At 34.5% G+C, this 26472-nt stretch overlaps 1 protein-coding gene across 7 annotated transcripts in view; it reads right to left on the bottom strand.

Annotated features, from left to right (window-relative positions):
- Sema3a (semaphorin 3A) overlaps positions 1–26472 on the bottom strand; it is a 454628-nt gene that overhangs the window by 131103 nt on the left and 297053 nt on the right. For all 7 annotated transcript variants that reach the window (XM_040728504.1, XM_040728502.1, XM_040728503.1 and 4 more), the window contains 2 exons: positions 12125–12282; positions 7081–7143 (listed from right to left, as the gene is read on the bottom strand). In XM_040728504.1, coding sequence (XP_040584438.1) covers positions 7081–7143; positions 12125–12282 — 221 coding nt within the window. The remainder of the gene's footprint in view (positions 1–7080; positions 7144–12124; positions 12283–26472) is intronic.

The raw sequence follows: 26472 nt of genomic DNA, 5'->3' as shown, positions 1-26472 counted from the left end.
TGGGTAAGGTCACTCACATGAGAAGTTTGTTTTCTACGTGGAGACATGTTTTCATCTATAACCACAACCTTGTCAAAGTTCTGCATTCCTGGCCTTTTGTGAGCATGTTATAGCAAGTGGGCTGACTGCAAATTCATTTCTTCCCCAGGTCTTGTATCTCAATTCAAGACCTGAGATCTTGTCTTTATCCTTGTCTAGCTCCATGTTTCACTTCTACACGTCTTGAGATATTATTGTCTTCCAAGTCTAGCTCTGTTTCATGTGTATGAGACCTAAGACCTTGTCTTTGTTCTTGTCTAGTTGCATGGCAGAGAAAACCAGCTTCTTAAGATCAGTAACTGACTAAAAGAAATTTGATGTAATGAAAAGAAGTTCCTTATCATCCTTGACAATTTTTCTGTTCATAATTATTCTGTTCATTTTACTTTAACTTTTTTTTTTTTTGGTTTTACCAGACAGGGTTTCTCTGTATTGTTTTGGAGGCTATCGGTCCAGCCCAGCCTCGAACTCACAGAGATCCGCCTACCTCTGCCTCCCGAGTGCTGGGATTAAAGGCATGTACCACCACCGCCCGGACACTTTAACTTTCTTGTCAAACACTAACCCTAGCTTTCCCTAGCAACCTCAGGCACTGTCTTTGAGTCAGAAGCAGTATCTAGCCTTCTATAGATTCTTGACCACATTCTACCATTGTACCAAGTTTGATATCTTTAGTAAAATCCTTTCTATATACCACTTATTTAAGTCTGGCCTCTGAAAAATTCTAAATGATGGATATGTTACTACAACAGAATAATTCATTTCAAAATTCCTTTCCCAAAGGTGGTAATACATTTGACCTATTTACCTCCCACACACATAATCATTAGTTGTTAATATTTTAATTATTTGATGATTCTTCCTATCATAAGTATATACTGAAGTATAGAATAAAATTATGTTAAATTTGAAGTTATCGCAACAAGATAAACAAATATTTTAGCACATCATAGTGGCATATATAAACATGAGCATAAATGCACAAATATAATCTATATTTAATATTATATAGCATACATTATAAAATATATATTTAATATATTCAACACTTTACTGTGAAGTTACAGCAGTGTTCTCTCTTAACATACTAAAGTTAAAATTAACATTCAATGGTACTAATGTCTACATTTTTTGAGGTAGAATATGTCTACATCCCATTTCCCCTCAACTTCTCATTAAAAGCAGTATATTAACATTTCCATTAAATGAAGCAAACAGAACTTTAGGAAACTTTAATGATGTTGTGTAGACATGATGGTGATTAATTTTATTGTTCCTTTTTTAATCAAATTAAATTCTAAATTCTAAAGTTGACTATTGAAAATTTATCTTGAAACAGAGCTCATTATTTATAAAAACAATATTACTAATCTCAAGGTTGAATCTACAATATGATGGTCAGTGTATCCATGAAAGTAAGTAGAAATCCATTTATTTATATTATATGGTATGTAAGAAAAAGAGTATCAATTGCGAAATCATCTTCATTGTCAATAAAATAATATCTAATATTTCAAACAATTATAAAGTATAAGATTTTAATTTAAAGTTGTCATTCTGCTGTGGTTTTATGAATACTTGCAAAAGACACATGATTTCTAAGCCATATTACTCACAGAATGCAGTAGTGACAATGTCAACATTTATTGTACAATTCCATTGTGGAAGTGAGAAGAAGGCCAGGTAACACCTGCTGAGAATTCAGTTTTGAAGAATAGGAGTTACAACTGAATCAATCTTAATGATTTAAAATTGGTGTGTGAGTTGGATAAGATCTGTCTAGCCACTCAGCACACATGCCTAACTCTGGAGAAAGAAGTTGCCTTTACTTCACAAGGCTGTTTGAAACCAGCCACTGACTTCTGAGGGGGAGTTAATTTTCCAAGGCTCTTAATTCCAAAACACTATTGAAAATAATCTGTGACATAAGTAGTTAATGATATCACTCAGATAAGAATGTGAGACAAATTTTGATAACCAGCCTTTATAATTTTTGTAGTCTCCAAATTAAAAAAAAAGATACACCTAACTTGCAAAATTTTAGCAAACCTTGAAGTACCTAAAATGAAACAAACAAAACAAACCCCTGATGGTTAGTGACAACTCTGAGCTTTGAAATATTAAACAAATTTGGGAATTTTTACATGCAACTTTGGACATGTATGATACAAATATGACTTCAATTGCATTAGCTGTCAAAAATTAATGCTGCTAAGTCTCTGCAATTTGATTCACCTTGATAAGATGTTATTCTACACTATTGCTTTAAATGTTCATAACAGTTAAGAATGGGAAAATAAACTCCTCGAAATTGCAGCCCCTGGGTCCAGGTGCATGGTGCTACTCTCTGAATTGTATCTGGGAAAGAATTCCGAGAATCTGCTCCTTTTGGTTCCCTCTCAGATGGTTGAAATTTTGATTTCCAGTGATGTTCAAAATATGTCTAGCAGTCATACGGTTGCCATTTGGTTTTATTGAAACAGTGCAAAGAGAGATGGGTTAGTAGGATAAACAAAGAGGATTCAGAGAGCTATTGATTCAAAACAGATTCTTTTACCAGTTTAGCACAAATTCATTTTGCATTTGCAAAGCATGGTCAAAGAAGTTAAGTCACCAAGAGAAGCATACTGTGAATAACGCTTTGCATTTAAAGCCTCAGCAGTATCAAAAAATGAGAGTGGAGTACAGCAGTCAAAATGCACAGATCATATTTTATTTTTCTCATCAGTTTACCTTTCTAATACCAAATATATTACACATTTTCTGGCATCTCTCTAGTAATAGTCTAAAGGTCATGATCACTTCATACCTCTTAAAAATATTGCAGTGAAATTAAAGCTTAGCACTAATACATTAAGGAAAGAGATGTACTAACAGGACAGAATGTTTTACAAATTCTATTTACTTCTACAAGAGAAGAATAATGTTGCAATAACTGTCTTTTAATAACAGATGAATGAAAGCAGGTGAAGGAATGTGTGTATGTGTGTATGTGTGTGTGTGTGTGTGTGTGTGTGTGTGTGTGTGTGTGTGTGTGTGTGTGGTCAGGTTGTTTCTTGACCACAACCTTCACCCTGTGCAATAGGTGCTGTTAATGTATGTTTGTTGTGAATTGGAGCAGATTAATGATGAGTTGAATCTCCTGAAATGCACAGGAGAATAGGGAGATGGTTACTTTTACATTTGATGCTATATCCAGAGGCAGTAACTATGCAAGCTCAATGTAATAATAAGCTGTTACTTATAGGTGATGATACAATTTTAGACAATAATCAAGAACTCTCTCTTGGTCCCGTTAGGAATGCTATATTCTCAAGGTATATAATGTTACTGACTATTCTTGTCTTACTTTTCTTTCTGCAGTCATACACTGAGTTGAATACTGACAAGACAGTACTTTTCCAAGATGATTTGTTTCAAGACATTCTATTTCCAAGGGAATTGTGGAAGCAACCAGACAGGAAAGGGTGACCCACATTTCAGAAACCACAGAGCACACACAAGGAAATTATAGTTTACTATTTTTGTAAATGTGAAGGTCAATTTTTACTGTGATTTCCATTCTATCTTGAAGTCCTGATGGCTACACACCCACATGCTTCATCCTTGTGGTTTCCAGAATCACAAAGGCACGTTGAAAAGAATTACTGTCCGCAAATTTCCACTGACTACTATTTACTCATGATATAGTACAGAATATCCATAAAACTGCCCAAGTGTTGCTGCACAAATAAGGTGTTGAATGAAATATACTCTTTCCTCTCAACTTTTCTTTCAGATTAGTTATTTATACCATTTCTTAAAATAATAATGGTCCTTGCTTATATTTATCAACAGAAAAATGTTGCAAATATTTACTACTCATCTAATCTTTATCTCAAAATCATATGCAAAGTAAAAAGTAGAGAAATTAATACATAAATTAATGTCTAAATATAACAAAAATTAAATGGATCCGATAAGAAATATATGCATTGAGATAAAGCCTTAATGAGGTTGAACAATAAATAAAATGAATTTAAATATACTCTCAATGCATAAATGTACTTTTAATATCTGGACAAGGAAATTCAGTATTAAAGAGCCAGATGCATTAAACAGAAGGATAGTATGGAACATACTTTAATGGTAAGCAGAACTAAAATAAAAACATTTCATTGAAATAAAATCATTGTGATTTTTATTTTATCAAATAAAAATTCCTAGGTAGAATTAAGAATTCACAATAAAATTGCCTCACTAAAAGAAATATGAAATTGCGTAGTCAAACTGCTCCTACACATTGATCTCCCTGGTTTCAGTTAACCACAAAGTACTACTGTTAACCTGTTAGCTTTAGACATTAGGTAGATTGTGTGTCTCTACCACACAATCAAGGACCACAAGCTTAGTCTACCAGAAATAGCACAGTCAAACTATTAATTCTTTTTTTCACTCTATAAAATCCAGGAACATTTGTAACAAACTTTGAAAATCTGAGGTTTCTTTCCTACAGATGCACTTCTGAATTTAAGATTATATTACATGCTAGGACACATATGAGATTTTTTCAGTAGCTGAAATAGCTATATGTGAACTAAAATCAAAATCTTAGAGAGAGAAACAGAGACAGAGACAGAGGCAAAGACAGGAAGACAGAGACATATAGAGAGAGATCCAAAAAAGATGAGATGTTGAGATGAATCATTTGGTAACCATGTAAAAGCACAATAAAATATTCTCCCATTATGAGAACTGAATATACTGATTCATTCACACAACCAAATGTACCGAATGCTTTGTCATTGCATTAATTGTAAAATTTAGGTAACTTGTTGAACACTGGAGGCAATGTCTCCATGAGTCTAGAAAAGTGTGACACTTGTGCAGCACTAGCAGTAGTCATTTCTGTTTAGGTGGAATAATTCAAATATAAATTTTACTATTGCTATCAAAGGTATCATTCTTTCTTGTTATTGTTTGTGACATTGGTGTGTATTGAGGGTGCTTGTTACTGTGGATGTGTGCATGTGTGTATGTAGATATGCTCACATGTTAGGACTTGTGGAAATGAAGGATGGAGACATGTGTCCACATCAGTGTCTTTCCTCAATTACTCTCCACCTTTGGTGTGTCACATTGGTTGTCTCTCACTGAACACGAAACTCTTAGGCAAGATGACCTATGAACTTCAAGTGTCTGCCTCTCTTTGCCCACTTCAAAACAGAATTCTTTGAGCGTTCTGTCTCTCAGGCTTTTACTTTAGGTCCCAGGGATCCAATCTCTCTTGCCTCCTGCTTGCATCATAGACACTTTAGCAACTGATTCATCTTCTCAGTTCAGAGAAACAATTTTATTATTAACTTCTCATTGAAACTTAAAACGTTAGAAAAAAATGAATGAATTCGTTTGAATGGGTATTAGGGATTTCTTTATTTGCTGGTCTAGTAAATGGGATATTGCAGATTATAACTGGCACACACAGACCTTTGATCTTACTCCAGCCAGGTTTCTCTGAAGAGCACACTCAAGGTTTCTATGTACATCTCTGTATTGCTCAGTTTCATCAAAAATGCAAGTTTAGAAAAAACACCCTTGGCCCATGATTTCTCATCAAATTTACTACCTTCATTCTGTGTTCATATTACTCTGGTTTGCCCTCTGAAAAGAATCCTGTCAACACATTAGTCACAATTCTCTATATCCTGGGAGTTTTATCATGGTAACCTACCCCAACCCTCATCCTACTTCTGTCCTATAAAGCTCCACTTGTCCTCATACTCTTTTTGTGTTCTGATTTCTCCACCCACTTACAAATCCAAATGAGTAGGGTTCGTACCTTTAAATAGTCTCATTATTAATTTTTAATATACTGCCTCTATTTGGCAGATAATTTTTGTAACGGATTTCTAGTGTCTGTTAAGAAACCGACACATCAAGGATGGTCATTTTTTGTGATTTTTTGTTCCTCTATCGATCTTCTTTCAGCAGGGGACAATGATACTAATTGATGGAACTGCTCTTTACCAGTGATTCCAGACCTTTCCTCTCCATTTTAGGAAAAGGCTGACAAGTAGATTGTCTTTGATAATACCTGATTACAGGGAGATGTATACTTTAGGAAACCCACAGCATGGATTTTTTCCTAGTGTTAGTGTTTAAAATAGATAAGACCTTTAAATAATTCTTTGTGTTTCAGATATTCTGAAACATTGATAAGTAGTAAAATGATGTACGTAGTATATACTGAACTTAGAGTGATCTATTTATTGATGCATTTAACTATTCTTATGCTTAGTTTAGAGTTGAAGCTATACTTGCAAACCACTTCCAACATAATTTTATTAACAAAGTTTACCTAAAGAAATAAAGGTCACTTACCTAATAGTAAACTGTAAAACTCATACAGCATAACTTATTGTTTGGTTCCATAGTGTCTAGGATACTGTAAGCTATTTGGTTATGTGTTAACATTTATTTGACAAATAGCAGGAAGGATGGAAAACAAATAACAAAAAAGTAACATAAAGAAAACAGAATGTAATTTCAAAAAAAAAAGGTATTTTTAATGACACAGGAAAAAGTCATCATTCAATAGGAACTAATATGATTTATTACATAACTCTACCTGTGCAAATAATTTTTCATTTGATATAAATCTACATGCTACAATACCATATTTTTTTTGGTTTTACGAGACAGGGTTTCTCTGTATTGTTTTGGAGGCTGTCGGTCCAGCCTGGCCTCGAAATCATAGAGATCCGCCTGCCTCTGCCTCCCGAGTGCTGGGATTAAAGGCGTGTGCCACCACCGCCTGGCAAATACCATATCTTTAATCATTCTTCTCACACATAAGTCATTAATGAAATTATGAACATTGTTTTTGATTATTTATTTTCTTTATATAAAACTGTTTATATAGTAGAGCAATGTCAATTACTCTTTCAAAAGTTAAGTCCACAAGTAAATATTGATGTTCAAAAGAATATCAGGGAAGAAGCAATCACATAGTAATATGTTATTTAAGAGATTACTAAAGTTATTTAGCAGATTAATGCTTACCAGGATATCTTTTCCAGCCCATTTACATTCGTCTCTTCTGGTATAAGACACTGGCCACACAATCTAAGGACAGAGAAGAATCATTTTTATTCCAAGTAAATTTGCCAAGAGACCAAGTATTTTATAATCTTTTGTTTTTGTTTGGAATAGCTAAGGGAGATAAATAGTGTATAGAGGAATAGCCCAAATTTGGCTTTTTTAAAACCAATAGCTAATGAATTTCTGTGTACTGACACCATGCATTCTCCATCTATCTGTCTATCCTTTGCTCCATATGAAGAGAGCTGGAGAGCAATTAACGTGATGGATAGACGGAAGAGGACGGTGTGGGAAGAGCTGATACTCTGGGTGTGAAAGGAAGGTCATCCTGGGAAAACATGAGGATCTACGTGAAAATTAGCAGAGGGTGTGTCTCATGTTCCTCCAAATTCCTCAGTGTTTATCACGAGATAGTGACTTTGAAAATTTAAAACTAGGGTACTCTGAAAATGTCTTTTTGAACCAAATTACAGGCCGGCATGCTAGAGTGAGAAATAAAATGTTTGGAAAACACAGTTTGCAAAGTAATTTCTTTCTCTTTTGCTCTCTTTCCTTTTTTTCTCCACCTGAATATAGGGGATATTTAAGAATAACAGCTTATGTTTGGAGAAGACAAAAGTGGAAACAAAGAAAAAATAGATCTCTGAAGACGTGTGTCTTTGACTGGGCCTGGTGTTCCTTAGCTATGATCCTAGCACTTGGGATGCTGAGGCAAAAAGACTTGCCAGTGCTCCATGTACCTCATGAAATTAAGACTAGGCTTCTCTCTCTCTCTCGCTCTCTCTCTCTCTCTCTTGCTAATCCAGGCCAACCAGCCAAAGCTTATTTACATAGCAAGTCAGGCCAATCAGTGCTACCTGTATGTGATGAATATGTATGTATATGTACCTAGTACACATATAAAAATGAGTTCAGGGACAGCGTAGACTACATATATATAGTGAGTCAGTTCAGTCAGGGCTGCCTGTATATAGTGATTATATATTCATTACAAATATAGAATCTACATATAAGAGTGAGTTCAAGACTAGGCTTGGCTACATATACAGAATGAGTTAGGCCAGACAGAGATAGCTATACAGAGTAAGTCAGCACAATAAGGACTACATAGCAAGACAGTGTTTTAAAAAAACAAAATAACAAAAATCACTCAAATCTAACCTATTTAAATGAATTTATACATGTTTTAATTTTTCCATTTGTGCATCTGGTCACAGTACAAGATGCAACTGATAGTGAATTATGCATTTGAATATATTTTCTCTGTAATAGCAATTCTCTCATCCAAATTTTAGTATCAAAATTTCCTAATTCCATCAACAATTTCGGTGGGTCTTATCTACACTGGGAAAAACAATTTATTAATCCTCCATCACTTTTCTCTTCCAGTAATATTTGTTCATTTCAGGGGGAAATGTCGTATGTTAAATTAAAACCCAGAGACAGTGGCGGCTTGTTATTTATGTGTGTTAGAAAGCTTTCAGCCTTAGGATGATTGATCACCATTCATTTGAAATCTCAAGGTAATTCACTGTGAATGGTCATGAGCTCAGACAGAGTTTGAGATTTTAATCCAGGGAATTAGAACCCCAAATGCAGCATATTTGGAGTCACTGAAGTAACATGATGCCATGCTCATGTCACAAATGTGAGGTTTAAGAAGACAGTGGGTACAACATCATTTTTTATCATTAAGTTGTTAACCTGTATTTTGCCTTGCAGGTGATTTTCTGTCCATGTGTCTGGGTATCGAAATACAATGTTTCTCTATTCTAGAGTAAACTAAGATTTATAGAATGTCCCTGTGAATAGTGAACTTCTAGCTAAATTGTGCTAAAATTACAGATTATATTCTTATATACATATATATATATGAACATATTGATTTTAGAAGACATAATGTTTTCTAATTCTTGATTGTTCTTACTAAGCTTTATTAAGCTATTTTAAGCTTATTTTGTGTTTCCTTTCTGTCCAATGTTAGTACAGTAATTTTTATATTTGTATTACATTTCATTTTTTCTTTACTCCAAAAATAGTTGACTTCACATGTCTTACTTTCTGACTCCATTATTTAAGGTATTTCATGACCTACTTTGTGTGTGTGTGTGTGTGTGTATGTGTGTGTGTTTATATAAAGGTGTGTGGACACCAGAAGTTAAAATTGCTTAGCTTTCTTAATTGTTCTCCATCTTATTTTTAAGGTGTGTCTGTAAACCATGAGCTTATAGATTTGCTTATAATGGCTGACCAGCAATTCACTGGTATCCCCTTCTCTCAACCTCTTAAAAGCTAGGAATGCAGGAATGTGCTGTGACCCTGGCACTTTATATGGTGCTGGTCCTGAAGACAGAACATCCATCCTTGCCTATCAAGCACGTTTTGGGATGAGTTATTTTACCAGCCATACATTTGTTCTTTATCATGACTGTATATAATTTTTTGTTGTTCTGAGAATTAAATGCAGGGACCTGTGCATACTAGGCAAGAACTATATACCATTAATTAATATTTCTATCCTTACATGTTCTTATTTGTCATTTAGACTAAATAGACTATATATATAAATAATCTTTCTCTGATTCTCCTAAACCTGATCATATATATATATATATATATTGCCTCAAAGAGTGATAGCTCAGTGATCACCTTTAAGTTATGACATTTATTTTTACTGTTACAAAATTAAAAATTATTGATGACATACCATAGTATGTCCTATAGAGTTCATCATAATATTATTTATATATTTATACTTGGTATATTTTGATGATCCTTTAAACCACATATAAATTGAATTCACCATTTTAAATAATGTGATATAATTAACATTAATTATTCCTTTATTAATAAGATGTCTTAATCTTTGAAGTAGTTCTCTGAAGTGGTTAGAATATGAATTTGAAACTGAAGGTCAAGAGCTGCTACAATAATAATATGACAATGGTCAGGACCTTGACTCAGTCATTGCTATTAGCAGTCTATCTAATAGAAGACACTGTTGTGTATGTGTTGGGGAATTTATGGCCTGTGATAACTTGTACCCATGCTGTTTAAACACATGACTATTGAATTTGCCTAACTTATAAAACTGTCAGACTTTGGTGTGATGATTTGGTTCTTTTCAATTTTAGACACAATTTAATTCATTAGAAAAATATATAACATACATCTAAAGGAAAATGTTAAATACATAATTTATATAATCAGCTGATATATAGTCTATATTTTCTATATATCTCACTTATAATCTACCTATCTAATTATCTTTCTTTATATCTATCTCTATTTAATCAATCATGTATCTAAATAATCTAATATATATCATCTATATACCTATCTTTGAATGTATGCAAATGAAATGTATAAAAGTGATTCTGATATATTAACAAATAAAACACATTAAAGTTGAAATAACAAATGTTCAAGATTTCTAATTCACTTCATAAAGAATAATGCCTTTGGATAAAATATCCATACCAAATTTCTCCTTATTTTTGACCATTTTTAAAATCTTTGAAAGAAACATTTTATCATTTCATTGCTATTACCTGAGGATGCTTAAAAGTCACTCAGTTTCAAGAATCAGAAACAAGGAGTATCCTGGTTAAATTTTAGAATCACAACTTTACTATAAAATAGGCCATATTTGAACTGCAATTTTATATTAATATACATATTAATTTAAGCTTACTGTATGTATGTATGCATATGAACTTTTGTGGTTGGGTAATAAAAATGAGAAAAATAACAGATTTAAAGTAATATCAAGCTACAAAAATATCCCTGGGAGACTTGTCCTTTTCTGCAGGGATGAAAGAAATTGATGGGAATGGAGCTGGAGGAAGGGCCTGGGAGGAGAAGAGGAAGGAGAAACTGAAATGGGATGTGAGATATGAGAGAAGAATAAAAAACAACAATGCCATAACATACTAAAAATGATATTTAAATATAAATTGTTATTTTATAGCCAGAGAAATATTCCCCAACCAGAACAAAACCTTTTTATAATTTATTCACATTTATGAAATCATGAGTGTACTCTCCATGAATAGTTCACCTCACCACATTAATGCCCTCCGTGGTAGGGAGCAAAGCCAAACCCACAGAACCCAACAAACATGCTTGTTGAAGCACACCCAGTGCTTCTCATGGAAGCTGTTTGAGAGAGGCTTTGTTCCTCATGGGATCCTGGCTGGGAAACTTGGTTGGCTTATGGTAGATCATGGAAACATAGCAAAATAATTCTGTCGAATTTGTGTTTGTTTTAAAGTTCATATAGTTTATTATTGAAGTAAGCTAGAAATTTAAAGGAATATTATTAAAAATAACATTGTCCTTAAGTCTAAATAACTAAATTTGCAAAAAAATCTGATGCCAATATCCTGAAATCGGATTTTCAGATGAAAGTTTGCAAAGTTCTCATTTAAAAAGAGGGACTATAAATATTGTAGGCATTGTAGGCCATGTTATTTGTAACAATTACTCACCTCTGTTACATTATGTAACATAGGAACATATAAATGGAATGAGAGTGCCTGCATTGGAATAACCATGTGCAGAAAAAAGAAGCACATCCGTTGATTCAAGTGGAGATTGCTTGATGAAGTCTTAACTGGCTGCTAACATGGAGAGATGGACAAGCTTACACAAATACATGTACACGTGAATTCATAGTCCAAGAACTCAGATATATGTATTTCTCTAACATTTTAGGTTTTTAGGGTATGGTTTCCTGCAGGAAAAATGAATGATAATGGAAGAATAAGCTAAAATTTTTGTTTTTGTTTTTGCTTTTTAAAAAATGTTCATCAAAAGTTCTATGATTTCTTCTTTGTTGATATTATGGCTTACTACATCTATTAGCATATTATTATTTTTCATTTTCTATATGTCTGGAAAAAACATCCTTTTAAAATGTTGTTCTGTATGATATGGCTGTAGAGTATCATAAAAACTTCAATGTTCAAAAATGGCTGGAATAAATATATTATAATAAAGATACCTTTTGAAAGTCTTTAATATTCACCAGGTTGAATGAAAATATATGATCCTTTGCTCCAACATACAGCCTACTCCGTTCCTCATCCAAAAGGAAAGTGTGATAACTGGAGCTGTTGGCCAAGCCATTGAAAGTGATCACATTGTTAGATTCCAACATTTCTGAAAGGCAACAAAGCAAGACAATGGGTGTTAATGTGAGATCCTTCACAAACAGACACTATTGGTACATGACAATCTTAAGTGCTACTGTCAGTGACAGTATTAAGAAATTCACAGGAACAGACTTTTAATCTATGTACATATATATATGTATATATATACATATATTTATTATCACATTGGAGAAATTGTAATCAGTTTGTTGATCTCATTCTTAAGGTGATACATGCCTAAACAATAAAGGAATGAAATTACTTTTAATAGAAAGTGGTCTAGTAGTATATATTCGTACGTTGTTATAGACTTGTAACCTGAACCTGGAGGTCATTCTTTAGTAAAACATTCCTGAGAGGAAGGACAAGGGGATCAAAAACAAAGAAGATAGCAAAGTTTGTGACCACAATGTCATGTACAAGCTAGTCTTTACCTCAGTCTACTTGATTAATCAGTACAGCATTGCATATACACTTCCAAGGAAAAAACTGACATAATAAACATAAATTATCATACAATGGGATTCAGTTATCAGGAAGCTTATCAATAAATTTTACACAAAGGTAACAAGAGTATGTCTCAAGTGAGTTAGAAGAGTGCTGAAGGCTTTGTGACAGATACGACAACCTTCAAGGAAGGAACAGTTGAGTTCTCAAGACTGAGAAAACCATAACTCCCCCAAAGACTTGATCCCAGACCACTACTTCTCTTGCTAAATACGTATCTGGTTTTAGACAAGGAAACAAGATACTTCTCCATATATCAGGGCCTCATGGAATGTCCTGAATCAGCCTTCCTATTTACACAGAAGAATGATCAACATTCTATATGTGCTTCTTTAAGTGGTTTTATTGGGGGCATTTTAATATCTTTTGATCATTTTATTTATTATGTAAACACTTTATAATATTTACTAGCTAAGATATAGAAAGACATTAAGTTATTTATTAAAAACATTTATTTTTATACACTCTCTTATTGCATTATAACTATTTTTTAGCACCTTGATGGATAAAAATACTGTAGTGTTACAAACTGTGCCCTGAATTTGTGTTCCATGTTCTTCAAGTACATATTGAATGCAACATTTAAGAAGAGTTTATGTGAACCCACTAAATGTAGTCTCAGGAGAGAAACAGCAAAGAAAATCTTGCCTCTTACTTACAACCCAACTTACAGGGAAAAACTAGGCATATTAGAAAATGACATGCCTTATTTATCTCTCTGTCATTTTATAACAAATATGAGATCATCAAAGGGATCTAGATCAAACTCTTTGGTATTTAGATGTTAAGTATATAGTATTACTCCAGATCTGTTACCACTTATGGTACCCTATTCACCTACCTTTTTCTCCCGAAATACACAGGATCTACCTTCATGCATTCTTTTACCTTTGATGCCAGTGTCTGTGATTCCTATAGCTACAAGATACCTTACAAAACAACATCTACTCTTACAATCTACCTCTCTGTTATTCTAATTTTGAAAACTATGACATACCCTATTGCCAGGGAGTCTAAGTTATAGGTAGCTGAGGAAACTTAAAATATCAACTCATCCTGAATTCATTTTTTAAAAGATTTTAAATTCTATCTTTATTTTTTTTATTTTTAATTTAAATTAGAAACAAACTTGCTTCGCACTTCAATCCCAGCTCCATTTCCCTCCCCTCTCGCCTGTCCCCCTAGCCCCACAGCAGTCCTCCAAATCCTCACTTCAATCCCCAGGAAGGGTGAGGCCTTCCATGGGGGATCTCCAGAGTCTGTCATTTCATCCAGTACAGGGCCTAGGCCTTTCCACAAGATACCAGGATGAGAGAGCATCCCTCATTGTGGGATGGGCACCCAAAGTCCATTTGTATGCCAGGGATAAATACTACTCAAGATTCCATAGATTGCCTAGGCCTCCTCACAGATACCCATATTCAAGGGGTCTGGATCAGTCCCATGCTGTGCTTTCAGTTATCAGTCTGGGGTCCAAGAGCCCCCCCCCTTGTTAAGGTCAGCTGTTTCTGTGGGCCTAAATTCATTTTAAGAAACATTAAGCAATGGAAGGTTCAACTAAGATGTGGATATTAATTACAAACACCTTGAAAATACAGAAATGCTCTAAAAGTATGACGTATAAGAAGTTAAGGGAAATCCATTGCTATTGCTTTGAGAGTTGCCATGTTATAAGAGAAGGACAATCACCAGAATCCCTTTGAATTAAGAAGGCACACTATGACAAATTCCTTACACCAATGTCTCCCAAGAATGTTTAAGAAGATGAATACGGAACAGTAGCTTACATAGCAAGCACTCAATTAAAGATTATCTATATGTACAAGTAAAATTAAATATAAATATGCTTGATCTTTGAGACATAAGGAATTAGGATTCATATGGAATATACTGAAAATACCACATTTTCATCTGTCTTAAATAGTTCTCTATCAGACACTTCATCACTGTGACAGATGCCTGAACAAGAAAATGTAAAGAAGAATATATTAGGACTAACAGTTTCACAGGATACAGTTAATGTCGTATTGGTTTCATTGCTTTTAGGACTGCGACAAGGAAGAGACATCATGGATGAAGCGTACTGCAGGGGGAAAGTGCTCCCCTCATGGTAGCCAGGAAGTCAAGGGCATCAGAAGGCGGAGTGACAAGACATATCCTTCAAAGGTGTTCTCTTAGTGATATTTATTCTACATACAGGCCCTGCCTCCTATTTTCCATGCCATACATAATGCTATTATATTATAAGTCCATCTGTATATTAATACACTAATTAGGTCCAAGCCCCCATAGTCTAGTCACTTTTCAATGTGTGGTTTTGCCTCAGTGGAACTAGGACTTAAACACAAAGGGTTTTGGGGTTACCATACTCAAACCAAGTCAGGTACTGAAATTGACACTGGTAATTTTCCATAGGGGAGGAATAAGTAACAGAGGCATATCCTATTGCACACTAATGGTAAACATACATATAATATTAAATATGTGGCCTTGGCATATTCTTCATTTGAAGAACAATGAAGTAATTTTTATCTTCAATATCATCAATTCTAAATAACAAGGATGACTTTGTATATGTAATTTTAAACTTTTCACATATAATTAAAGAATCCTTTCAACTGAAAATTACATTACGTGCTGAATATATAAGTTTGGCAAGAATTCTGTGTTTCTACATATAGACAGTTAAATTTCTGGTAGCTTATGTATAAAAGCACCCTGGAAACAAACTACACATTTAAAATGTGACTGTGAATCCAGTTCATTAAAAAGAATATTTTCCTGGGTAGAAGCTCTTTTCTATTGTTCCACAATGTACTTATTCTTCTATCAGTCCATTACCTCTAATTTTACTCTAATAGAAGCCTTTGGCAAAGACATGCCAATGAGAAAAGAATCTTTTCATGATCCTCACGCAGTCATCAACATGATCTTTCCATAAACCTTCCTGCGTTCAAATCAAACACCTTCCTCCCACCCAAAGCTGGTTCTCAATATTGTGCCTTCTTTGTTCACATTGACGATTCTGGTTTTCTTAGTTGTTAACACACCCAACTGCAATTGATGGTAAACGTTTTCAAATATAAATTTGCTCCTGCAAAGTCCAGACTGTTCATTCTTCATTTCTGTTACATAAAACGTACAGTGACATAAACTGGTGCTGGAGCCTAAATGAAGCCTGTGTAATGGGAGATGCTGTTTACCATTCCTTACCTTCACATCTCCCCAGTGCTCACACTATCCAGCAGCAATAGACGGCATTTGTAAGAACAAAATGTACTTCCATGAGGCTTGTATGACCACAACGCCTCTGTGTAGAATGAAGGCTTTGTGGTGCAATTAATTATGAGGGCTGTAACTCAAGATCGTTGTGAGATACTACTTCCCTTTCCTAATGATGTGTTAGCCACATTGAGAAGCAATCAAGGATTGTTAACGAAGGATTCCTTTTCTTGTATTTGAAAAGCAAGTCTGAGTAAGTACTTCATTTTCTGTAGTTTTAGCAAACAATACATCCTCAATTATTTGTTTACATATTGTGATGGAGAATACACAGATGGGAAGTCCATAGAGTCCACGCCCAGTGTGTAGCAATATCAGAATTATTAGTCAGGACCATGTAGACAACAGGAATAAAGTTCTAGATGACTTGGCAGGAAAATCAATTTATATCAGCTTAATCACCATTGTATATCAGCTATGGAGAAATTACATTTTCTTTTAAACTTTTACAAATAGCCTTTTGAAATTCAAAATTCTATATTCTACAGACTTTTGTTTATACATGCTCAGAGCAAATAAGAGAATAGACTTGCTCTATCATAAGAACACACTTAGATCCCCATGGCAGAAACTCTCCAGGCTGTTCACGCCATCTATTTTTCTGTTTTTATATGTGCCCTGAATTGCTTTTTTGGTGCCCTTATCTGTCACAGACTTTCTTGTACATAAATTTGGGGAAAGGAAAAACAAAAAAGAAGAGAAAATAATCACAATACGTGGTTACTACCAGCTATTTTTTAAGATACTGGAACATATCTTTATAAACTACTTTTCTTGAACTTTTTAGCACGTGTCATGCAAAATAAGTAATTTCTCTTAAACTTTTACATAATAATTCACCTCTCTATAATAAAATTGCATGGTTTCTGTGTCATTCTGACTGTATTTAGTATAAACAAAGATTTACACACATGATTACATTTCAACGACCGGGTCAAATTCTCAAAAGAGGCAGTGAAGTTCATATTTATTCAAATAGTCAAAATTGACTAGAACTAGCTCCTCTAGTAAAATTCGTTTGCTGCCCTTTCACATATAAACAAGATTTTTTTTTTGCCTTTGCATTTCTAACCAATTCATTCTCCTCTTTCCTGTCTCTCTCGCCCTCTATGTTTTGCCCTCCATCCCCCCGAGTTTTATAGCAGGAAGAGTACCAGGACCCCACAAGTCGCTGGACTCAAATAAATTGCTTGTATTCATTGATGTTTTCAGGCTCATGGACTTTTCCCATGACTTAAACTTTGTCCTTTTCTTACAACAAATGAGCCTTTTTAAAAATCATCAAAGATGACAAAACATTTTGACTAGATGATGACCACCTCTAGATATTTGTAAATACTGAAAAGTTCAGTGAGGTTAAATAAGTTCACAGCCTACATTTTAGTGGAACATAGATATTTCCCCTCCCCCTTCTTCCTCCTCTAGCTTTGTCTTTCAAATTTTGCTATGCCGTTAGTGAAAGCAAAAGCCAAATACTAAGTGTATATTATTATCAGTTCACTTCATTTTCACTTTATGTTTTTACATCATTAAGTACTGAGTTTTAAACCATCCCAGCAGGCAGAGCCTTGCCACAGATTCTTGATGGCAAACACTGCTGTAAAACCAACTTTGGTGAGGATGGTCTCTACTCTTACTGTTTCTGGCCACTGCATCTTCTCACTGCATAGGGTAGTCCAATGTACTGGTGTCCTACATCCTTTTACTTAGCTTGGGATGCTAAGCACAGATTCTCAATTTATAAATTTGCTAAGTGTTACTAGACTATGCTTCAAAAACTTTAGCTTCTAATTTTAATAGCAATAAGCATCAAAATGCATAAGGAAACTTATCTTAACTACCTTCCTATGCTAAGATCCATGGTATCTGGGCACAGCAGCCTTACCATCTTTGCCAAGCATCATTTGTTTCAAATTCTTTCAATAAATTTCTTTGCATTTGATGATGGCCTAATTTCTAATGTCTTTATCCAACTGAAAACATACCCTTTCTCTACAAGTTGCTATTGATTTGTAGATGACATGAATAATCAGCTTTTTAAAAAATATACATTGCTTCCCCCATAGTAAAGGTCCTATCTGCTGCCAGTTGAGGCTTGAGTAAAGATGCATTTCTGGGCTGGGACTGCAGCTGTGTTTCTGGATCCCATAGGGCATGCAACAGCAAGCATCTCAAGCCATATTGTGAAAGATGAATGCTATGATACCATGTCCTTTTAAGGCTGTGATATTCTTATTTTCTTTTTAAGTGCATTATTGTTATTATTTTTAACAGTGCTTTAGCCTGTGGACCAAGCTGGGCTGGAACTTACAGTTCATCTTTCTCTGGCTTTTAGTTCTCGGATGGCAGGTAAGAGTTTCTATGCCTTGTTATTTCTACAAGAATACACAGATATCAATGGTGACTAGCAGAGCCAAGCTGCTGAATGAAACAACGAAATGTTAATGCATACCTTACAATTCTTTAAGGCAGAGTTCTAATTTCTCTTCTTCCCTAGTGAAGGACTTGCTTCAACTAGACTGTTGGGAATTTTCTAGATCACACAGTAAGCATGAAAGAGAGTGAACATATCTGTTTCCATTTGACATCAGAAGTCAGGCTCTCCTAATTTTCCTTCACTCTGTCTTTAAGAAGAGTGCATTTGGGGGAATATTAAAAGCTAATGATTGGAAAGTTTGGTTTCCTCTCTCTATCACAACACTTACTTTATTTAACAGCTTCTTAAATATTTACATTACTGTATATTCCCTGTGTTTTCTCTTTTTACACAAAAGTAACTCTGTGGCCGATTTTATCAGAAACTATGGGTTTTACCATGAACAATATTTTGATGTGCCTCAAATGTATACCTTCTAAGGCAGATTACCTTCCCAAGGCCAAACAAAAGCTTACAGAAACCTCTGTTTAGATGTTGCACAAACACTTAAAGAGTCTGCATGAATTAAAGAGAACTCACCCCCTTTTGTTCTTTCTATTGTTGACATCACCAGCTCTCTGTATGTTTTAAGTCAGTTGTAAGTACCACTCACTCACAGAGATCCACACAAGCCAGAGCCCCTTCATCATCCACAGATGCAATCTATCACTAGAGTTTTACTTAGCACAGTAATCTGCTCCGTTGCTTACATACACATTGCCAGTGTCGTAGTTCAACTCCCAATAACATTTTCCTTGAATAACTGTAGTTTTCTTCTAACTGAACTTCCTCTCTAGGTTTACAAAGCAAATGCACTGACCACAGAGTACTCTTTCCAGAGAGCACATATACTTTATACTGGTGAAAGATGACTAAGATAATGGTATGTTTAATTTGCCTTCTTCCTTGCACCTCATGCAGAGGGAATGGGATACATGAAGTTAAGAACACAGGAAGAAAGAAAAATACACATAGAAGAGGAAACTGCAACAAAGCATGAAATTATTAAGAGAAAATATGAAATATAAAGAAACTTGAAATATTTTACCATAAGATTTTGAAATACTCATGCTTAGCTCCATGTATTTCAGATATTATAGAATTAGTAAATTAAAGGTTACCATGTCATAGACTTTTTATCAACAAATACTTGTACTTTAGAAGTAATCTTACAGAATTTCTATGGCTATAATATTGTTGATAAACTACCCTAAGGACTACAGAGGCAGACACATAATTATGTCTAATCTATGCAAGCCAGAGGTCATTGCTATATACACACACCTTACACACACACACATACACACACACACACACACACACACACACGGAATTTATGTGAATTTTTATCATAATTGATAAGTAGAGTGAAAGAGTGAAGCCTAGACTATTCCACAGTACATCTAATGTGCTTCGTGAGAAAGATACCAACTGGCAAAGTATGAGAGAGAAAACAAGAAGAAGCAGGGGAAAAAGATTTCTTAAAGTATTAAAGTTTGAAAAGTATGTGTCCACATGAAAATAACAGTCAGCATGGGAAGTCCTCCTCACCAGCTATGTTCTCACTGTCAGAAGGGGAAGAGCTCATTCAAATAAGACCAACAGCTCAGGAAAGAAGACTGGGCAAAGAAAACAGGATCAGCTCTGCTTGCCAAATTCCCCAAGTAAAGGCACATACATCTGAATTGTCCTTAAATTCATGGGGTTGCTATTGATAAATACCAGGTGTTATCAGTCTTTCCTCAGTTTTATCGTGGGAAAGAAAGGACACATGTCTAAAAAACATAAAAATAGAGTTAAGTATGCAGACTTGAACGATTTTGTCTTCCTGCAAGTTTTCACCCTACAGAAGGAATAACCAATTGTGAAGTTACATAAAATAGGAAGACATCTAAGACCCATGCAGAAAAAGTGAGTCTTACATGGAGGCGAAGGAAGCAGATGGAACTCATACTCACTTAGAGGAAGATCAGTCTCCCAAAATGAGAGAAGCAACTTGTACAAATACACAAACTCAAGAGTTTATGACTCAGTCACTCAGTACTCAGTCACTTATCTCGAGTAAGAGAGATATCATCAGACAGTTCCAGATATTTGAAGGTAAGAAATAAAGCCTATTTCTGGACACCACAGTAACAGCATCTATTGATTTATTTATTTATGTTTGTTTGCTTTTCTGTTTGTTTGGCTGGTGTTTGTCGTGGTTTCAAGACAGGGTGTCACTGGTAGCCCAGGCTATCCTGAAATTCACTCTGCAAACAAGGCTAGCTTTGAAGTCAGAGATGCCTGCTTCTGCCTCATGAGTGCTGGAATTGAAGGCTTGTGCCACCACATAAGGCAGATAATAGCAATTTTTTACAGTCAACTTTTCTCACATAAACAAAAACCCAAGAACACAGAAACTATATTACTTGCTGAAAACTTTGCCTGTTTATTCAGATTTTGTAATTTCTACACCCATTTTTTATTTGCTCATCAATATTGCATACTCATATCAACATTCAAAATATGCAAGAATATTTATGAGCATGCGATTATGAACTCAGTGGTTCAGATACTCTTCGTTATATAAATACTGTATCGTTTCCATCCTAACCTTATAGAGTGAAACCACCTTTCAAGCCCCTTACCTGAGTGCTCTGCCCCTAGAGTTAAGGGTATCACACTTCCTTCATGAAACAAAGCACTCTAAAGGTATATAGCTAAAAACCATTTTAGCCATTTCGTCATCATGCTAGATTTAAATTCTGTTTTCCATAATTTTTGATGATCTTCCTCTAGAAACTGCTCCTTCTTGGACCCACAACAAAGTACACATGTCAATAAGTACTAGATAGAATGTATTTTAAGCTAAAATAAATAGATGTAATAACAATATCTGGAACAAAGGAAATAAGACTACATTTTGTGTTACACTATAAGCTAGGTATCCCCATTGGTTAGATGTTAACTTCCAAGGTCATAATCACGATTTTAAAATCCTTAATTATCTACAAACTGAAGCTATTTTTCACATAATGATTCTTGTGAAATGATTTGGTCATTTAGAAATGACCAAAGTTTTGGAGAATCCTTTCTTGCCAGCCGGACTGGATATCATTGTACACCACTGGAAACTTGACTGGCTCTTTAATGTTTCTCACAACTTTAATATACTCTTCAAGTCACCAGCATATAAATTAACCCGAGCTTAATTTTAAAAAGTAATCATTTTTATTAAAACAAAACAAATCATAGCACCGACACCCAGCTCCTTTGCCTCAGTGCTGACAGAAATTATAGTATCTAATTTTGCCTTGCTACCATGTTTTATGACTGCTTTCAAGCCTTCCCACCATTCCTGTGGCCATTCACTCTTCTGAAAACATGGCTTGCTCTCTCCTGCTTCTAGCTCATTTTCCCATGCTTGTGAATCATGGAAAAATCAGAAGCCATCTCTGTCTCTCAAGAAGGGCTTGAGAGTTGGTGTGTATTTATTACTCTTTTCTCTGATGCCCAATCACACTTATTAAAGCACAGCGTAGGAAGGAACTGTGTATAGTAGGTATGCTGCTGAATGCTGAGGCGCATGCATTAGAAATAAAGGTTATCACAGTGCCATAGAATCAAATCATGTGTACAGGAAGTAGCTGATTAGACAATCATGGAATTTCACTGAACGACGTTCGACTATTTAGAGAGAGCATTAAGTGTCTCTGCCCCTAAGAGCTTCAGAAGTCAAGCATAAACATATATCTACTGGCTCTAAGTTCAATGATCTTGTGAATAAATCTGGGGCAATATTTTAGAAAAGAATTTATTTTTTGTTGTCTCATCTCTGTTACTAATTTTTTTGGTAAATATATACTGACAAAAATCGAACACTAAATATATCTTTAAAAGTAATATAATATTAATTTTCACTTATGATTTAAAAATTGAAACATTTTAAATAGAATGTTACACAATTTTTCATTTTCATGTTTTTTTAATTTAATTTAGAATACATCTTATTTTACACACCAATCCCAGTAAACTAAATATTTTTATGTTGACAAATGCAGTTAATGCAACTATACACTGATAATGGTTTCTTATTTTCTGTTGGAGATGATTGGTCTTTCTTAAAGAATTAAAGCTAGAGTTTATGGTGAAAATTCGCATTTGTGTATGTATGTGTGTACCTGTATGCATGCTTTCATGTGCAAATGAGAGCATGATCTTTGCAAGGAATTAAAGAGAGATCAAAACCTTGCTTCAGATTCTTACATCTCTGTCCTCAATTTTTGACACTCCTTTTAGGCAGTAACTCCAAGTTACTGCACCACAAGAGTGTGGTAGGTTCTAGTGCACAGTGACTGTGTGTCATCATCAGCAAAGAGAGTGTTTGCCTGCTAACGAAGTGGAAAATCTAATTTTTCATATACTTCTGAGCAATAATTTACATGCAACATAGCATCTGTTTCAGTGTGTCTTCAAATAACTAGATTTTACATGGCTTTAAGAAAACATGTTTTCTGACATTTACAAATTATGCCTTATATTTTCTGGTAGTAAAACTGTTGAAAATAATTCACATATGGTAAATGAAATGATAAGTCACTTATTCATGCTTTGTCTGTTGCATATGTCCACACAATGGCAATCTTAAAAAACAAACTAATACAATTAAATTGTTCTAAAGCTGAGCTTTGGATGAAGAAAGAAATTGATGTTTTATCTATCATACTTCATTGCTTCTACTCTAACACATATTTTTATTGTAATGTAAGCCTTTTTACTCATTGATAAAAATTACTTCATTTAAAAACAAATGTATTTCGGTTCAAGAGATGACTGAGTTGTTAAGAGATTACACTGCTCTATTAACTGACTCAAGTTTACTTCCCAGCACCGATCTTGGGCAACTCACAACCACCTGGTACATCAGCTCAAGAGGGAGCTGTTACATCTGGTCATGAGAGCACTGCACTTGTGTCCACTTAAACACACACACACACACACACACACACACACACACACCCCAAACAAATAACAGAACACCATGTAATTAAAATAAATCCTTAAAAAGGAAAAATGATATTGGAACATATTCACTTTAGTGTTTTTTGATGTATGTTTTTTTAAATCTGAGACAGAAAATTCAGGAAATCACAGAGATGTGTCTTTCAAAGATCAACAAAGGCTTGCGACAGTAGCTCAGTGGTAGTGTTTGCCTAGACTGCTCAACGTTCAATCCCTAGAACTGGAAAAAAATGAAGAAAGGAAAAAGGAGCTGAAAATCAAGTAATGGAGCAACCAAGTCACGATAGGAACGTTTGCTCACTCTATCTGCTTGCCTTGAGTAGACAACTGAGGATACTCAGATGGAGTTCCCAGCCATGTCCTTTCCTTGTAATTAGGATAAATTCTCCAATTATAAATAGTGCTGGCTTATCCCGAATCAGAGGTCTCTGCAGCAGGATGAGAAATAGACGGAGAGAAAAATTCTGGGCATTGGTGAAAATAAATACAGAAAAATCCCCAAAGAAATCATGGTGTGTAATAGGATACTTTAAACACAGGGACAACAATGTCCTAGTTATATTGTTACATTGTACATTTTTTCTGCAACTGTGTTTTGATTTTTGAAAAGACAAATATCACAACTTATTGAGCAATTGAAGTCAAATGCCATAATAAAACCTGTAAATAAGTTTATTCAATTTTTACAATTATATTTTATTTATCTCTTTATGTATTCTCCCCACCCCTTGTGTATTAATGTGTGCGGTCGTGTAGGCACATGTGTGTTCAATATCCATATGTAGGCTAGAGAATAATTTGTGGTAGTCTATTCTTTCCTTTTACTAGAGAATAGAGGGGATCAAACTCAGGTCAGCAGTCTTGGAGAATAACTTTCTATATGCACAAGTAAAATTAGGGGGAGAGGATGACGGTGTTATTCACATTTTGGAGAATTTTAATGAGCCTATATCTATCTAGTTCTCTTTATATGAATGTTAGGCAAAAATTCATTGATAGGGTCAACTGCAGATTTATTTTCATGTCACAGGACAATAACATAAAAATGGTTTAATGTCATGTAGAAAATAATGCATATTTAAAGTGCACTATTTTGTTGTTTAAAAACTTTCTGATGTGAATATATTATGAAATTCGATGATACTTTGAGCCATCATGAATTGAAAACTATAATGTGAACCAGGCTTGCTTTAAGACCCCTGAGGACATCTCATACATCCCCAGAATAAAGCTAAATATCCAGCCAGTTTGCAAAAACCCCAGCTCTCTCAGGACCCATTAAGTCAAGCACACCTCTGTGCCAGACAGGACAATACACAGTGAAGATTCTACAGGCCAGTGAGGGACATGCAGACATGTATTCTTGTAAGGACAAAGGTCTAATTCAGAACCTAATTTACCTGTTTCTCAAGATTTGAGAAAAATAGCATTAGATGACTTTTCATTGAACTCCTTTGTGCATTTCATAAAAGAATGCTTGTGTCATTTTACAAAAGCAAAACACTACCAACAATGTTAGAATTAGAAATGATAAACATTGTTTAGAGTGAAATATGATCTTCTTTTACTCCCTGCAGACTGCAGCTCTTATTGAGAAGGAGGCCCTCCCATTAGGCTTAAGTTGGAGGATAATGAGGGAGAAGGCTCCCTTCTGTTGAGGACTGGGTGAATGTTTGAGCTCTGTGAAGTTCTGCAAACCTCAAAGAAATCCACTGTGAGCCAGAAAATATGTAATACTAAGACATCTGACAACTTAATCCCTTCTCTTTGTATGCATATTAATTTTGCATGCAAACAGGCAAGAGAGTCTGCAATTCATGGCTAGAGTCATCAATAAATTTAAGGCTAAATTGTTGAAAAAGAATTTAGATAAGTCAAACAAAAAATATATTTCTGGGAGCCCTGTTAATTTTATTTATAAGCCTCTCTTCAAATTATCAGGGGGTTTTGAAATAATAGTCTATGTACTTTCTATTTCAAAACTCTGAGGGTGTGTTTTTCTGTATCTCTAATAGGCAATGTATTTTGATAAGAGTTCTAAGATTTAAAACATTTTTTTCATGTTTTTCTATAAGGAAAGTATTTAAAACAGACATTTGTTTCTTATTAGGGTAAATGTCATGACTGGTAAAAGTCAAAAAGTTGCAGAAACTAGGAAAAGTAGATAATTGAGAGAAAAGGGAAAATGAACAAAGAAACAAAAACTAATAAACAAATGATTAACCTTTCCCAATTATAAATATTTTTCAGGTCCAAGTATTCAAGATAGAGAAATTTCTCCTTAAAAACCTGTTTTTAATGAGCTTAATAACTTTCGCATCATTTAATAAACTAGCATTAAAAAAAAAGTTTAGCCAAGCCCTTCCTCAAGCTCTGGAGATCTTCATTTGCTGTCAAGAACCAGTAAGCAACATTGCCGTGAGAGCCCTGATTCACAGAGCTAAAAAGAGTCTTGTGGCCAAATACAGACTGAGAGCAAACTTGAAGTCAAGCAGTCTATGAGGGTAGGCATGTCACCAGCAAGTACATACACCATGGTCTCGCTGGAGCATCAAAGAGAGGGGGCAGTATTGGCGCCATGATCGGTTGAGTCAGCATCTCTGACTACTATGGGCCTCATGGAATGTACCCTACAGGAGGCTTATCACTGGCCTCAGAATTCATCCCCTGTAACCATGTTATGGCACTGAAATAACAATTAAAAAAACAAAAACCTGTTTTCCTCCCAAAGCTAGACCCATATAATGTTTCTAAAATACATTTAAGTGCCTGTGTAAATTCTTATGTTTGCTCTTAAACTATTTTGTGTCCACTATCCCCTATGTATATTTATATAATTTTTGTTGATTCTTAAATAATCCTACACAAACATTTCTTTTACATATATGTATGTATATATATACAATTTGAGTTTCAAAAACCAGGTGAATTTTAATTATCAACTCCCTATCTTATTTTATACATCTATAATCATTCAACAAAAAAAAT

The sequence above is a fragment of the Mesocricetus auratus genome, unplaced genomic scaffold (assembly GCF_017639785.1).
Source record: "Mesocricetus auratus isolate SY011 unplaced genomic scaffold, BCM_Maur_2.0 Super-Scaffold_100019, whole genome shotgun sequence".
In the NCBI taxonomy this organism is placed as follows: domain Eukaryota; kingdom Metazoa; phylum Chordata; class Mammalia; order Rodentia; family Cricetidae; genus Mesocricetus; species Mesocricetus auratus.
This window is presented reverse-complemented; position numbering and strand designations above follow the sequence as displayed.